Raw genomic sequence first — 13332 nt, forward strand, 5'->3', positions numbered from 1 at the left:
CCACCCAAAGCACATTCGAGTACTGCAGCAGGACTTAGATATGTCACTTAAAATTTGATCCTGTTCCTAGCTAAGATATATACATCCTGGACCAAATCAGGTTATAAAATCCATATTACTTATAGAGTAATAGAACATCTAATCTCGATAAGTTGTGTCTTTTTTCATGGCTGCAGTGCAAACAAGGTCCACTCCAAGACAAAATGGGTTCTTTTTTCTTTTTTTGAGATGGTAGACAGAGTGGCTTCTTCAAACATAATTTTCTTTTAAATCCCTTTGTCTAAAGGTTCAGGGTGGGGAATATTAAAGGCATAAGCATGTGTAGAAAGTTCACCTCATCTTTATTTGAATAACCTTTTCACCAACAACAGAGAGATAACTCGAAAATTCAACCATTAAAGTTTCAGATAACTGTGAGGTAGCAGAAAGTATCCTCCTCGTAGAATTATAAGCTGCTCTTCGGATATCCCAATTTGGATGGCATAGTAAAAAGAGTATAAACTGTGAAAGATTATAAACTGGTTAGAAATAACGACAAACTCATTAAAGGATGATGACACACAATTAAATAAACCTTGCCAATTAACCTGCATTAACGTCTTGACAGCAAAAGTCTCCAATACCCTGTAGAAAAGGAACATTCAACTTCAATAATGATACTTCCTGGCAACAAATAAGATATATGCACAGATAGCAAACTGAGTGGAAGCGTCATCATAGTAGGATTCCCATGTTCACCCATAAAACTAACCTTTGTGAATGATCTACAAGCATCACCTCAAAAAGGTCATGACAAGCCAAACAGTCCTCTATTGATAATTTTGAGGCCTGGAAAGAGTATCGAGCCATGTTAAGAGTGCATTAAAGAAATTGCAACAAAAATATTAAGACTTTCTCAAGCATCTTGTATCAAGATATAGGTCCTCGAAGAGAAGGGCATAAAATTATCTTGGCATTATACCTCATACATTGTTGAAAACTTCTTAAGATACTTAGGAACTTAAACCACTCAAAATGTGAATAGTAAACCAACATCTTTTTTTTTAACTGGTAACTTGTCAATAGTAAACCAACAGCCTGGACTGTCAAGTGATAAAATGTGAAAAAACAACACAAAAGCTTAAGACCTCCCACTAAGAAGAGTACAGGTAAGGAAAAAGGTCAATGAAATTTGAAGAGATGAGGCCTATGAAAAGAGCATCAACTTCAGAGCCGAGAGTGTTACTTCTAATTGTTCAGACTAAAAGCATGCCAAGAAAAATTGTCATTTCACTGTGAATGCCGTCAACCGCATATAAAGGTCCAACAGAGAGAATTTCATCTTATGCTTCTTCTGTGCCAACTTCTAAAAACAATCATTTAAAATAACCAAAAATTAGCTCAGAATATTCACCAGAGGAATTGTCACCACTGACGGCTCATTCTGTGATACCAATGACCAAATTTTCTCCTTTATCATAGTCTCATCTAACAACAGCAGCAAAGGCAAAATTAGAATGTGATAAGTGAAAATCCGTATGAAAAGAAGTAACTGAACTCAATCACAGAATGCAAAAATTTAGGTCGGTAACCAAATTTTTGTCACTAGGTCAGTGACCATTATTCATGCACCACAAAACTGAAAAGTCCTAATAAACCTGCTTTAACATCCACTGCAGCAAGTTTTGCCACACAGAGTAATGCATAGATGCCATCCAACCGTTGTGCTGCTTTCGTGTAACCAGTTTTAACAAGTTGTATAAGAGCTGCCAGCAGAGGGGACATATGTTGAAGAGCATCAGCATTTTGGCACATTACTCGCAAGCAGCGAAGATGACCTCTTCTAAGTGCTTCCTTCTCTTTGAGGCCTGACGCAATGAGAGATATAACATCGGGCTGAATTGCATCAGCACATTTTGCAGTCCAAGCAGCCAAACAAGATAAACATGCAAGCTTGACCTCTTCATTACCTGGATAAACATAAAGAATAACCCATAGATTTGTAAGTTAAAGAAGACATTGCAGAAGAAGGAAATGTCAGAGAGAAGCCAAGCACACACATCAACGTGATAAAGATACCGAAACCTACCATCATCCTTGTAACAGGACAAAAGGAAATTACAAACAGTCTTTGACAAGCTGTTAAGGTGTTTTCCTTCTGGGGCATTTGACAATTCTCGCAGTGCATTTATCATGCCAACTCTCTGATAGGGAAATGTAAGCCTTCCTTCTGAACCTGTAAATATTCCAGGTCCAGTAAATTAATTAGAAAAATGCCATATCAACAAGTTAAAAGGAAAATATGAAGTTAGAAACACAACCTCCTATAACCAATTTGACTGCATTAAACATCGCTTCTATAGCATCTGGACTGCTAGACTTTATGCTTAAACACCTTACGATGGATACAGCAGCAATCCTTCTATCTTCATCTGCATGTCTCACCTGTGACAATAACACTGAAAGAATCTCTACGGCATATTTACTCAAATCAAGTTTGGCAGATTGCAGAAGGATTCCAACTGACTCCAAGACAAGCTCTGGATTTCGTTTCAACATCTTGACAGATGAGGGAATGACAGTGTTCTTAAAATCTTCATGTGTCAAACGAGAAAATAATGGAACGAAAGCATCACTGAGGCCCTTTGGTGGCTTTTCTCTTGCATTTAGAACAGCTTTAACATACATCTCAAGAAAATTTTGCTGCAGACAGAAACAACGGAATATATGTAAATATAAAGCACAGAAGAGGGATAGATGGATCCTAACATATTTGGCTTCAAGTCCATAGCTTCTACATCCCAAGAGTTGCTTGAAAACAAATTCATACCTTCCATTGATCAAATGAAGGTGGATTTTCACTTGAAAATTCTAGCATCAAGAGTATAAACTCAGGACAATCCTTGTAAGTGATCCTTGAATCCCTTAGTTCATCCATGTAAGTTCTGAATATATCTGGTGCCTGAAAATGGAACACATTACAAAGACAATTAGGACCTCTAAATCCATGCTTCAATTAAGACCTGCATATTAGTCAGACGAGATGAAACCTTTGAAAACAAAAAGAACAAGCTTTTCTTGCAGGTCCGTCTAACATGGGATGATCCTTGCATGCCAATATGCAAGACTGCTGCTTGCGCTTGTGCTAGTCGACACACTGCGTTCTTTGATACAGAGGGAAACTGGCTATTAGTTAGGAGAAGACAAGACCAACTTAAGAGTCTGTGGCACCCTATATAGGATTGGAATTTGAACTGTTTTTCCATGAATTGTACAAGGGTTCCAGCAAAAGCTTTCATAAAAATGGTTTCACCCAATGCTTTAATAACCACGTTATCCACAGCAGCCCTTGATCCTCGATCATCATAAATAAATGTTGTACTGAAAATTACTTCTACCAACAGCGAAGCAATTTCAGCGGTCATCTCTGTAGAATTCAACTCCAACAGTGAGCTCGAAAACATAAGGTTGAATTATAACATTAGAAAGAGTAAATATGCATTCAATTTCTAATAGGAATACTTCACTAAAAAGTAAAATAGAAATGCACCATGAAAGACCACCTGTTTATCACTGTTCATTCAAGACCACTTTTTTTTTTGCTTTCCATTTTCAAAAGAAAATCGGTATATCACATAAGCAACACTGCACTATCTGTACTATATCCACATGTCAAAATCTGTGCAGTTAATGCCAACAATTTTTCTTTGTAGAGGAGTGACCTAACAACCCCTATACCTGTTTCACCTTATGGTCCAGGAAAGACAAGTATCACCAACATTCATTCATGTGTGATTTTGCTCACTATTTTGAACATGTATCAATGGGAATTAGAAATGCATAGATAACACTATCATGAAATGAAACAACAGAGAAGGTTATGCTTTCAACCCAACCAACAACCACACACACAAACACACACACCTCTCCAAAAAAAAAAAAACTACAATGATGGTACTGAAAGAGGTAAAGTAAGCAATTCTATCCTACGGCATCTGATTTTCCATAAGGGAGTCTCTCATTTCCTATACTGTGATGATTTCTAGCTTACGGTGCTACTCATAATGAAATTATGAAACTGTAGAAATTGTTTTTTTGACAAAGATGAAACTATTAAAGTTGTATGACCACTTCGTTGTTAGACAGAGCACATTTTTATTTACTTAATTATATTCTCAAGACACCCTCACAGACGGGCCTGGTTCTTTCTTTTCATGAGATAAGCACATGGATATATTTTTTGATAATGGGCAGCAGTGACACTCGATATCAGGACCTCTGATTGCTTTGATACCATATTGAAGTTGTATGATCATCTCATCTAAAAGTTAGTTATTTGAGAGACCAAACATTTTCCAACTTGCCCAATATATCACAAGGCATATCATACCCTGATTCACTAACATGAACAATGACCACTTAATTTGGGGAAAAAATTATTTCCATCATCTATATACAAACCATAACCAAGAAAGGGTCTCAAACCTTCAAAATGTCATGCATAAGTTCTCAAAACTATCCTCCACAACACATACCCAGTGAAAAATTACCCTCTATAGCTAATATTAAGTATATCACCAATAAAATCCTGGAGACTATGCACATCTTGCTTGATACTATAATATAGAAAAACTGCAAGATTCACAAGCCTAGAATTGACAATGAAACCACAGCAACTAAGAGTTTATCAAGCTCTCCTTTAGCTAAAAGTTGCAGGTAAAAGACGGATTTCTTAGATTTGATGGAGAATGTATGGGAAAGGAGTAAAGAGTGATAAGACCACCCAGGAAGCTATCAATAGGTAGTGCACGTACAGGAAAGGGTTAAGGAGGAGGAGCAAGAAAAAGAAGCCAAAGAAAGGTCTATTATATTTTTAGAAGGATTCCCTGAGAATGACCCCCTAAAGTTAGGTTTGCATAAAGCACCACGAAGATAGAACTATATCACCAAATCCAAGGAAATCAAATATTTTTTTATAACTGAGAAATCCCAAGGGCTAATCACGCATGGTCCAAACTTGCATATACTGAGCCCACCCCTTTATCTTTCTTCACTAAAATCATACTTTTGTATGTGCATGCTTCTATCCTATGGCATCTAACTAACCTAAAAAATACAACCAATGCTCTTAATGCTAGGCCAAAGCTTTGGCGGCAAGAAATTAAATTGTTCTTTACAAACTAAAATGAGCGCCTATTAGAAATAAGCTTAAAGCTTAGGGCTGCTAAGATAAAAGCCATAAGTTAGAACTTTTGTTTTATTGTATGCTATTTTGGCTTTAAAACAAGTGCCTTAAAGCATTTTTTTAATCTTACTCGAACACTATAAGAGTTTTTAAGCTATGTTGGCTTAAAAGCACATAAAATAAGCAAATCCAAACAAGCTCCAAGTCTATCACACAGTCACCTAACCTCTTTGTCTTTGATAACCAAAATTTCTAGACACTGCAAACCAAGATGGTACAAAAAGTAAATATACAATGTGAAGTTGTGGCTCAATTACAACCATGCAGCCCCATCTCCTCTCATATTAGAATAATTGTCACTGATAATTTCCTCCATCACACTAACACGCACATACATGATCACTCAAAACTCATTTGCTACTCCTAATGCAACATAAAGCTCAAACATTTAATTCATGGATTCACTTGTTCAAAAAGAAGATAAACAAACCAACATGTATCCAAGATCGCAAGACTCAAAATATACTGAATCCAACAGCAATGTGTAGCATATTTATCTCATAAATGTCAAATGCATGTCCAAGTTTGTTTTGATGAAGTGCCATAGTTCATATTAGACAAAACAAATACCATTTTTAAGCACATCAATGCTTTCTAGTAATCCATTAATCACATCAATTTAGTAATGACTTTCTATGCCTCTCTAGGCACCTACAAAAGAAAATAGATGCTTAGTATATTCTTTTTTTTGTCACCAACTAGGGAAGTGCTCAACCTAACACGGTCGCTACCAAAAGCAATATTTTCAACCAAAACAGCTAATCAAACTTAGGCAATTGTGCACCTGCTCCTAATTCATTGAGAAACTTTTTGGTAAATTATTAAAACAATGAGAGTTGTACCATCTAACTTCATTCAATTATGAAGCTTAGGTTTTTTTAGCACAAAATTCAAAAATAATTTACATATTGATCATTTTTTAGATTTTGTTGAACTGCATCATGGGTGCTACAGCTAGTTATACTAGATGTCAAAAGTTCAAGACTGGATTGAGGAATGCAAACTCATCTACGAAGAGCCCATGAAGGACTTGTTCAGAACTATTAGGATGATTCAGTTATAATTCAATTTTGCCAGGAGAAATATGGAATGGATGAAGAAACAAAAAAGCTAGTTTCCTCAAGCATCCCTTCTAATACACCTATAAGTTGAAAAATCTCCACATGCTTTAACATACTTCCCCACAAAATTTCATGGCTTTTATTCATACCAATGCCATAATGGGGGCTGAAAAGGGAAACATTTTGATACTTAGCATTGTCGCACAATGACAACATAACCATATCCCATACTCCTCTTCTGCAAAAAGCCCCGTAAACCATGGTCTACTTTCCAACTGTATCAACCAATATCTACCATAAAAGATAATGGTATAAACAATGATCAACTGATTGACCAGGATGAGTAAATAACATCAAACCATCAAAAAAACACCAAGCTGACATTGTTGCTCTTTTCTTCATTGATGGTTCCCAATCTTCTTGATTAATTAATGTGCGAAACAAAAAGCAAATTTCCCAAACATGGGTGCTACCATCACACAGCATTTGAATCCTTAGGGCCACAAGATAATAGCATGTTACAGAAAGCTGCTTGAGAATCTACTTTAAATGTAGGAGATCTTGCCGTCAATCTTACTAAGAGAATGCAAATCCATTTTAACTAGTCATTTATATACTTCACTGTTAAATAACTTTTCAATCATGGTCAAGGGGAACAAAAGATAGAGACGTGCATTAAATGAAACGAGAACATTTCCTAACAGATTTTTGCAACCTTTTCCCCAATGCAATTTTATATATGATCAGCTGTTCTTTGTAGGGATGGTCTAAGGCTTTCCAGAGTTATCTGCCGCTAGTCCAGATATCCCCCATTCATTTGGTGAACAACAGAACTTTTTATTCAACAAAAAAAACAGAAATATTTACTTTAATTAACTTAATTTTTTCTGAAGTAGAATTAATTGTTGGCATCAAGAAGAGGCAAAATGTTACAAAATCCAGGAAATATTAACTTAAATAAACTATAAAATTACCTTTGCACATTTGTGAGAAGATCATTTAATTTTCAACAGTTCAAATCATAAGCATAGTCTTACTATTTCATTTCCTCTAATATTTCTGTTCCAATGCTACTTGGGTATTCCAAATAAGATAAGTCAAACAATGAAAACCGTGATCTATTTCTTTTATATGGGTGCACGGATATAAGAACATTTTCTGGATTATTTTCCAGTGTTCAAATGTGTACAAAGTGACTTGAGATAGTCAAGGTGTAATTTAGACTGAAAGACAACATTTTGATGATACTACTTATTAGTTGAAGCAAAGTGCTACAAAGTAAGAGTGTAGAGCGTATATCTGTAAATGAAAAGTAATCTACTCCTTTTGAATGCAAAATGTTTTCCTCACAAAGTATCAACATGGAAATACTTTGCCAAAATACATGTTTATAGTCGTACCAAACAGACCATACCTCCAAAAAAAAAGGAATTCAAACAATGGCCAACTTGGATGGGAAAACAACAGCATGCATATTATAAACCATAAGAGAAAAATGCTGACCAGAATTACTGAGAATTGAAGGAATCTCATTGCGAAAAATCTGAATTCGGCGTTTGGTCGATGATGTTGTGATTGATGAACTAATGGAAGTTAGTGACTCGACTGGACTTGCCATTTGAAGCGAACGCTTATTTCAAGATTTGACTCAGAAGTGAGTCAGTAGCCTCTCGCTCCGGAGATTCCAAAAGCGGCGGAGAGGGAAGTAATGGCGACTCCACTGTGAAGGAAAATGAAGAGAGAAGCTATGAAAGATGAGATTTTAGGGTTTCAGATGGCTGCAGCAACAAGGCTGCAAAGTGTAGTTAATTGAGAAGAGACCACCAAGCAGGAGGGTATTTCAAGTGTTGTCTTTTTTCTTTTTTTTCAACCTGTCTATTTTTTTTTTTACCTCTTGGCCCTTGTTAATTTGATTGAATTTCTTTTTTATTACTCCATGTAGATCCCTTATTTGTCTAATTTTATTTAGATGTTCAAATTATAAGCATAACATAATAAAATGATTTTTAGGTGATTTTTATTCATATTTTGAAAATATATTTATATATTTTTATATTCATTTGTTACGTAGATAAACTAATCACATAAAGTGTATTTCCTTTTTTAGTTAAAAACATAAATATTAATTAAAATATGTATGAGATTTTACGATCGATTAAAGTAAATACCTATAATTTTAAAAAGTGATATATTTCAAGTAGTTATGTAATGAATATTTGAGAAAGTATACAAAAGCATTTTCAAAAAATTGAGACAAATGTTTTAATGGGAACACGCCACTATATGTTTGATAAAAAATATTTGCCAAAATTTCAAAATGGAACTAAGAAAAAAAAGTTGAAAATAAATAGTAAGTACTCTCTTTTTTAGGATAATCTTTTTTATTTTATGGATATTGTGTGTGCAGAAGTTACAAAAAAAGTAGGTTGAATAGCCTAGTAGACATCGTTACATGTTATTTTTTGTCATTTCTGTCACGCCTTGAATTCACGTAATTAGTTCCCTACCTTATCCTACATAAACTAACTAATTCATTCAAGAATATCAAATTATACGATGCTTACGTTCATATAAAAGTTCTAGAATATATTCAGTCCAACAAAAGATGTTTTAGAAACATAAACTATGCTTGAAACACAAACTTTAAAATCCAAACACTTCATTATAATAATAAAAACAAAGGTGAATATGATTTGACATACAAGTAATCATAACTTACAACCCCCCACAAAAGATTACATTATCTATGGAACATGTATAACAGGAAACAAAATAATCAGCCTAGACAGGCCAATATGACTCAAAAGGAGATAAATAAGTAGTTTCTCCATGATAAGGAGGAGCCTCATCAAATGTTGTCACGAAATAAAACTATCCCTAGACGTGAGATGATCAATAGAATCTCAAAATACTCTAAACGAACCATGACATAACATAACACTAAAATAACGACATAATTGAAAAAGTGGAAAATAAGTTTCAAAAGTTACACTCAATATGATACGAAAATCATAGTACAAAGGCCATGAATATGGTCACACTATGTCTCTACTACATAGGTATGGTTAGGACAAGCCCCAGTTAATGAACAATCTGAAATCTAAAATAAAGTCTGAAAGAACACAAAGACATAAGTGGCATGTTCTCAAAGCATGAGAACTCACCAATTCCGAGTAGTGTTAACTTCAAGCTGAATAAGAAGCATTGGATCCTATATTACAAACTAATATTAACACAAGAGAAATATGTGATTAGTACTTGAAAGGTAATGCGGATGATGAAAAATACATAAGTAAAACATAATAACGTGATAAGTCTGAATACATGACAATGTACAACCATGTAAAACATGACATAATCTAACAAGTTGAGTTTGTTAAACATAGTTCAAGGTCAATGCAATATTCTGAAAAGAGTTATAATCATATCATAAGCAAGTCATAAGTATTTTGTGGGAGATACTGTTAATCGGCATAAACCATGTGAGTTATAATATGGAGTAAGTGTAATGCTATCATATTGAACATAGAGTGTCCTACTTTCTAAGATAAGGACTATAATCATGAGCTTGCTTGGATCCACTAGCTAGAGTCAATTAAGACTAAGTCATATGAGGACACATAGCTATGAGACAGAGGGGTTCTTATGAAAGAATTCTATCTCTACTAACGAATGGGCCTCCATCCCATAGTCCACTCGATTCTAAATAATTTCTAAACGGAAACATGCATAATTATATCAAATTCATAGTCTTTGATATTGTCAGAATCTAACAATATCAAATTAGTCATAAACTTCATGTCATAAGAATAGCTCTTTGAAAATATGAATTTAACATATTCGTAAAAGAAACTAAACCATCTAAATCATGATCATCTTTCCTACTAAGAAGCACTTCAATCAGAAGTAATCAATTTCATAATACATGCTTGATACTTTATCTAAAGCACCCTGATTCATAAATCGTTTCAAAACTTAATTTCTTATTAAAATCACTTATAAAGCATAGGTTTATATAAAAATCATTGAAAACATAAGAATATAATCAAATCATGCATAACAATATCAATTACGATGAATAAGATTTAAATCAGTTGAACTATCATGAAACCCTAAAATTTGGGTAAGAATCATAAGAGAGATTTTGAGATTTCTTTGAACTCAATGGATAGAGGAATCATTGATGATTTTTTTACATACCTTGATGAAACCGGTTGAAATTCGGAAAGGAGAATTGAAACTTGAATATTCCTAAAAGTAGCTTGAGAGAAGTTGGAGAAGAAGAATTGGGAGCTATTAAGAGTTTGAGAGTGAATGTTAGAATTTTGAAATAAAAAATGTTGTAGGTCTTACAGATAGGCTATAAATGATGTAGTTTAGGAATTAAAAAGGTTGGAAAATATCTCAATAATCTTGAGAAAGAATTGTTGAAACCACATGTACAACCCCTATATATGATTTGTACTCCCTTGTACAGATCATTCGTGTGTTCAAGTTTATCTTTCTGATGTTGAACCACAAACATCCTCTACGATCCGCATTTTCAACTATGACCAGTGTAATTCCTTCGTACATTGTATCTCAAAGAGACTCAATTCACGAGTCTCATTCACGGTTCATAGATCCATCCATGAGTCGTCTTATTGGGTTATTCATCTAAGACTCGAAATTTCTCTAAACTTTCAGGACATCATCTGCAACAACAATCCACGAACCGTGAAACTAAGTATTGTCCATACTTGGTTTCGTACAAACCTATACCAACAAATTTTATGCAACCTTTTCAACTTTTAATGACTTTTACAGTTGCATGGTGTTAAAAAATTAGTGTACAAAATGAAAAATTGCCTTAATTCTGTGGCTCGAGTCAATGTTAGGCCCTGAAATCGGAAATGAAAAATCTGTCGAACGGCATAAGCTCTACGTATCTAGTACATATCATAAATTATTTTCTAAAATATTAAAAAAAATTAAATAAATCATAAGCTTAATCTTGAGATATGCCAAAATATTGATATTAAAATGAAATAATTATATAACTGACAGTAAAAATATGAAATGAAACAATTTGACTAAACACACTTCAATTGTTCCTTTTTAATTAAAAAACCTCAACTGTAAATATAAGTGTGTAAACAAATTTATCCAAGATTACTATACCATCACGAACATATAATAAAATTAAATATGTCATGTACCTAACGACAAATATTATATATCCTATTTGTGTAGATGAACTCATTATATGTAACTCATGGTCATTTGCTTATTTTTGTGTGCATTTTACTATTTTGTCCCTTTCCATGTCATCTATGAAAAGTTTGTCTTGTGTGAGGTGGGTGTCACGCTTTCCAATTTGGTCAACAGAGTTTTGAGTTAGTTTTTCCCTTTTGGAAGCTTTAAGTTGAAAGAGTTGCCGTTTATCAACACTTAGAGGATCTAATGTTGTATGAATTTCTTGTTAGTTCCATCAGCTTCTTAGGGACTATTTTGGGCTAGTGGCACAATTGTTTTGTCCTCTGAAGCTTTCAGCATGAGTTTGAACTGTTAAGTGAGATAATTGTAAGGTTTTGACAAATATATGACATCACTTAATATTCTTAGTAAACATGTTCGAATGAAAATTTTGTAAGTGTGATTTTCGGTTTAATATCTTACAAGATCATTGAACTGTAGAAAATTATCTAGTAAAGTCATTAAACTTTGTTTTGTATCAATAAAGTCACTCAACTTAAGGATTTTATCTTAAAAAATCATCCAACTATGTTTATTATTAAAATAAATTTGATATGACAATTTAAATTACTTCCCAATCATGAATCCAATAAAATTATAAAATTTTATTTATTTTTATGCCATGTAATCACAACCTCATAAATAAATAATAAAATTATATAATTTGTTGCATCTCGCTCGTCAAACTTCTCTTCATCGGCCTCGGCCTCAGACTCAGCAGCAGTAACATCATCCATAATATCATCTCTAGTGGTAGCCGGAGGTATTTCAGCATGGGCTGGAATCTCAACACTCGAATCCTCAAAGATCTCAACTAACCCAAACAGCGAAGTTAAGTATGTGGACTTCAGATGGTCCACATCCTTCCTAAGATCAAAAACCTCGACTTTAAAAGTCGTAACCTCAGTAGTTATCCTTGTCCTCTCTCGCAAATCACTACTCTCGCTGTGAGAGCATCAATGGAAGCCTGGAGAGGCATTAGTGCAGTTGTGATGGATCTTTCAATCATCAGGGATACCTCGATGTCTAGTCGGGAAGCCCGCACCTCTACAGAATGGTCTAGGTGGCCCATCTTGAGGAACATGACCTGAGTGATCGGAGGCCTTAAGACAGTGGTACTAGCAGCCTTAGGGGGCTAGTAATCAGTAGAAAAACCTAGTTCTTGGAAAGGAATGGAAGTAGATATACCTGAAGGCCCGGAGGCCGGAGTAGGCAAAGATGTCTATGCAGGTAATGAGTCGATGTCTACCTCGGAGGATGTATCCATCCTGGCTACTCTCCTCCTCTCAGCCCCATCTCTTGTATACTTGGCCTTTATGTGTCGGATATCGGTGGAAGATGTGAGAATGATCTCGATATCCCTTTTCTCATCATGAGGAACTCCAACCCGATGACATAATTCTGTAATAAGCACTGGGAATGGATGAGATTTTTGAGCGTTGTTTAGCCCTCATGAACATCTCATACTCTATATTAGTCCTAAATTTAGCCACTTCTTGGTGATGATAGGTCTGAGATAGGTATCCTTTGGGTGGTGGATAATGTACTTGTTTTGTGATGTCATGATCGAGCTATTGATGAATCTGAACCAATACCGAGCTACGATGTTGATGTCCTTCTTCTCAATAGGGGCTTCAACCTCAATCCACCTCGGGGTGGAGTTAGAAATAATCTGATCAATCCATCCCCTGAGTTCATTCAGAGTATGTTCCATGATCATGATCTGGTATTCATGCTCAAAACATGTAGTCGTATCAAGTGTAGCATTAATGTGATCATTGTTGCATCCCACTGTCTTCCCCCGAACCATCA

The 13332-nt window shown here is 34.7% G+C and overlaps 1 protein-coding gene across 1 annotated transcript in view; it reads right to left on the reverse strand.

Annotated features, from left to right (window-relative positions):
• Positions 1 to 8104, reverse strand: part of LOC107017561 (protein ILITYHIA) — a 47014-nt gene extending 38910 nt beyond the window's left edge. The window contains exons 1-10 of the mRNA XM_015217731.2: positions 7789 to 8104; positions 3030 to 3406; positions 2810 to 2941; positions 2301 to 2682; positions 2069 to 2215; positions 1638 to 1949; positions 1394 to 1467; positions 752 to 828; positions 588 to 624; positions 335 to 501 (exon numbers count right to left, since the gene is read on the reverse strand). Coding sequence (XP_015073217.1) covers positions 335 to 501; positions 588 to 624; positions 752 to 828; positions 1394 to 1467; positions 1638 to 1949; positions 2069 to 2215; positions 2301 to 2682; positions 2810 to 2941; positions 3030 to 3406; positions 7789 to 7903 — 1820 coding nt within the window. The 5' untranslated portion in view covers positions 7904 to 8104. The remainder of the gene's footprint in view (positions 1 to 334; positions 502 to 587; positions 625 to 751; positions 829 to 1393; positions 1468 to 1637; positions 1950 to 2068; positions 2216 to 2300; positions 2683 to 2809; positions 2942 to 3029; positions 3407 to 7788) is intronic.
• Between the last annotated feature and the right edge of the window lie 5228 nt (positions 8105 to 13332).

Source organism: Solanum pennellii, chromosome 4, assembly GCF_001406875.1.
Source record: "Solanum pennellii chromosome 4, SPENNV200".
NCBI lineage: Eukaryota > Viridiplantae > Streptophyta > Magnoliopsida > Solanales > Solanaceae > Solanum > Solanum pennellii.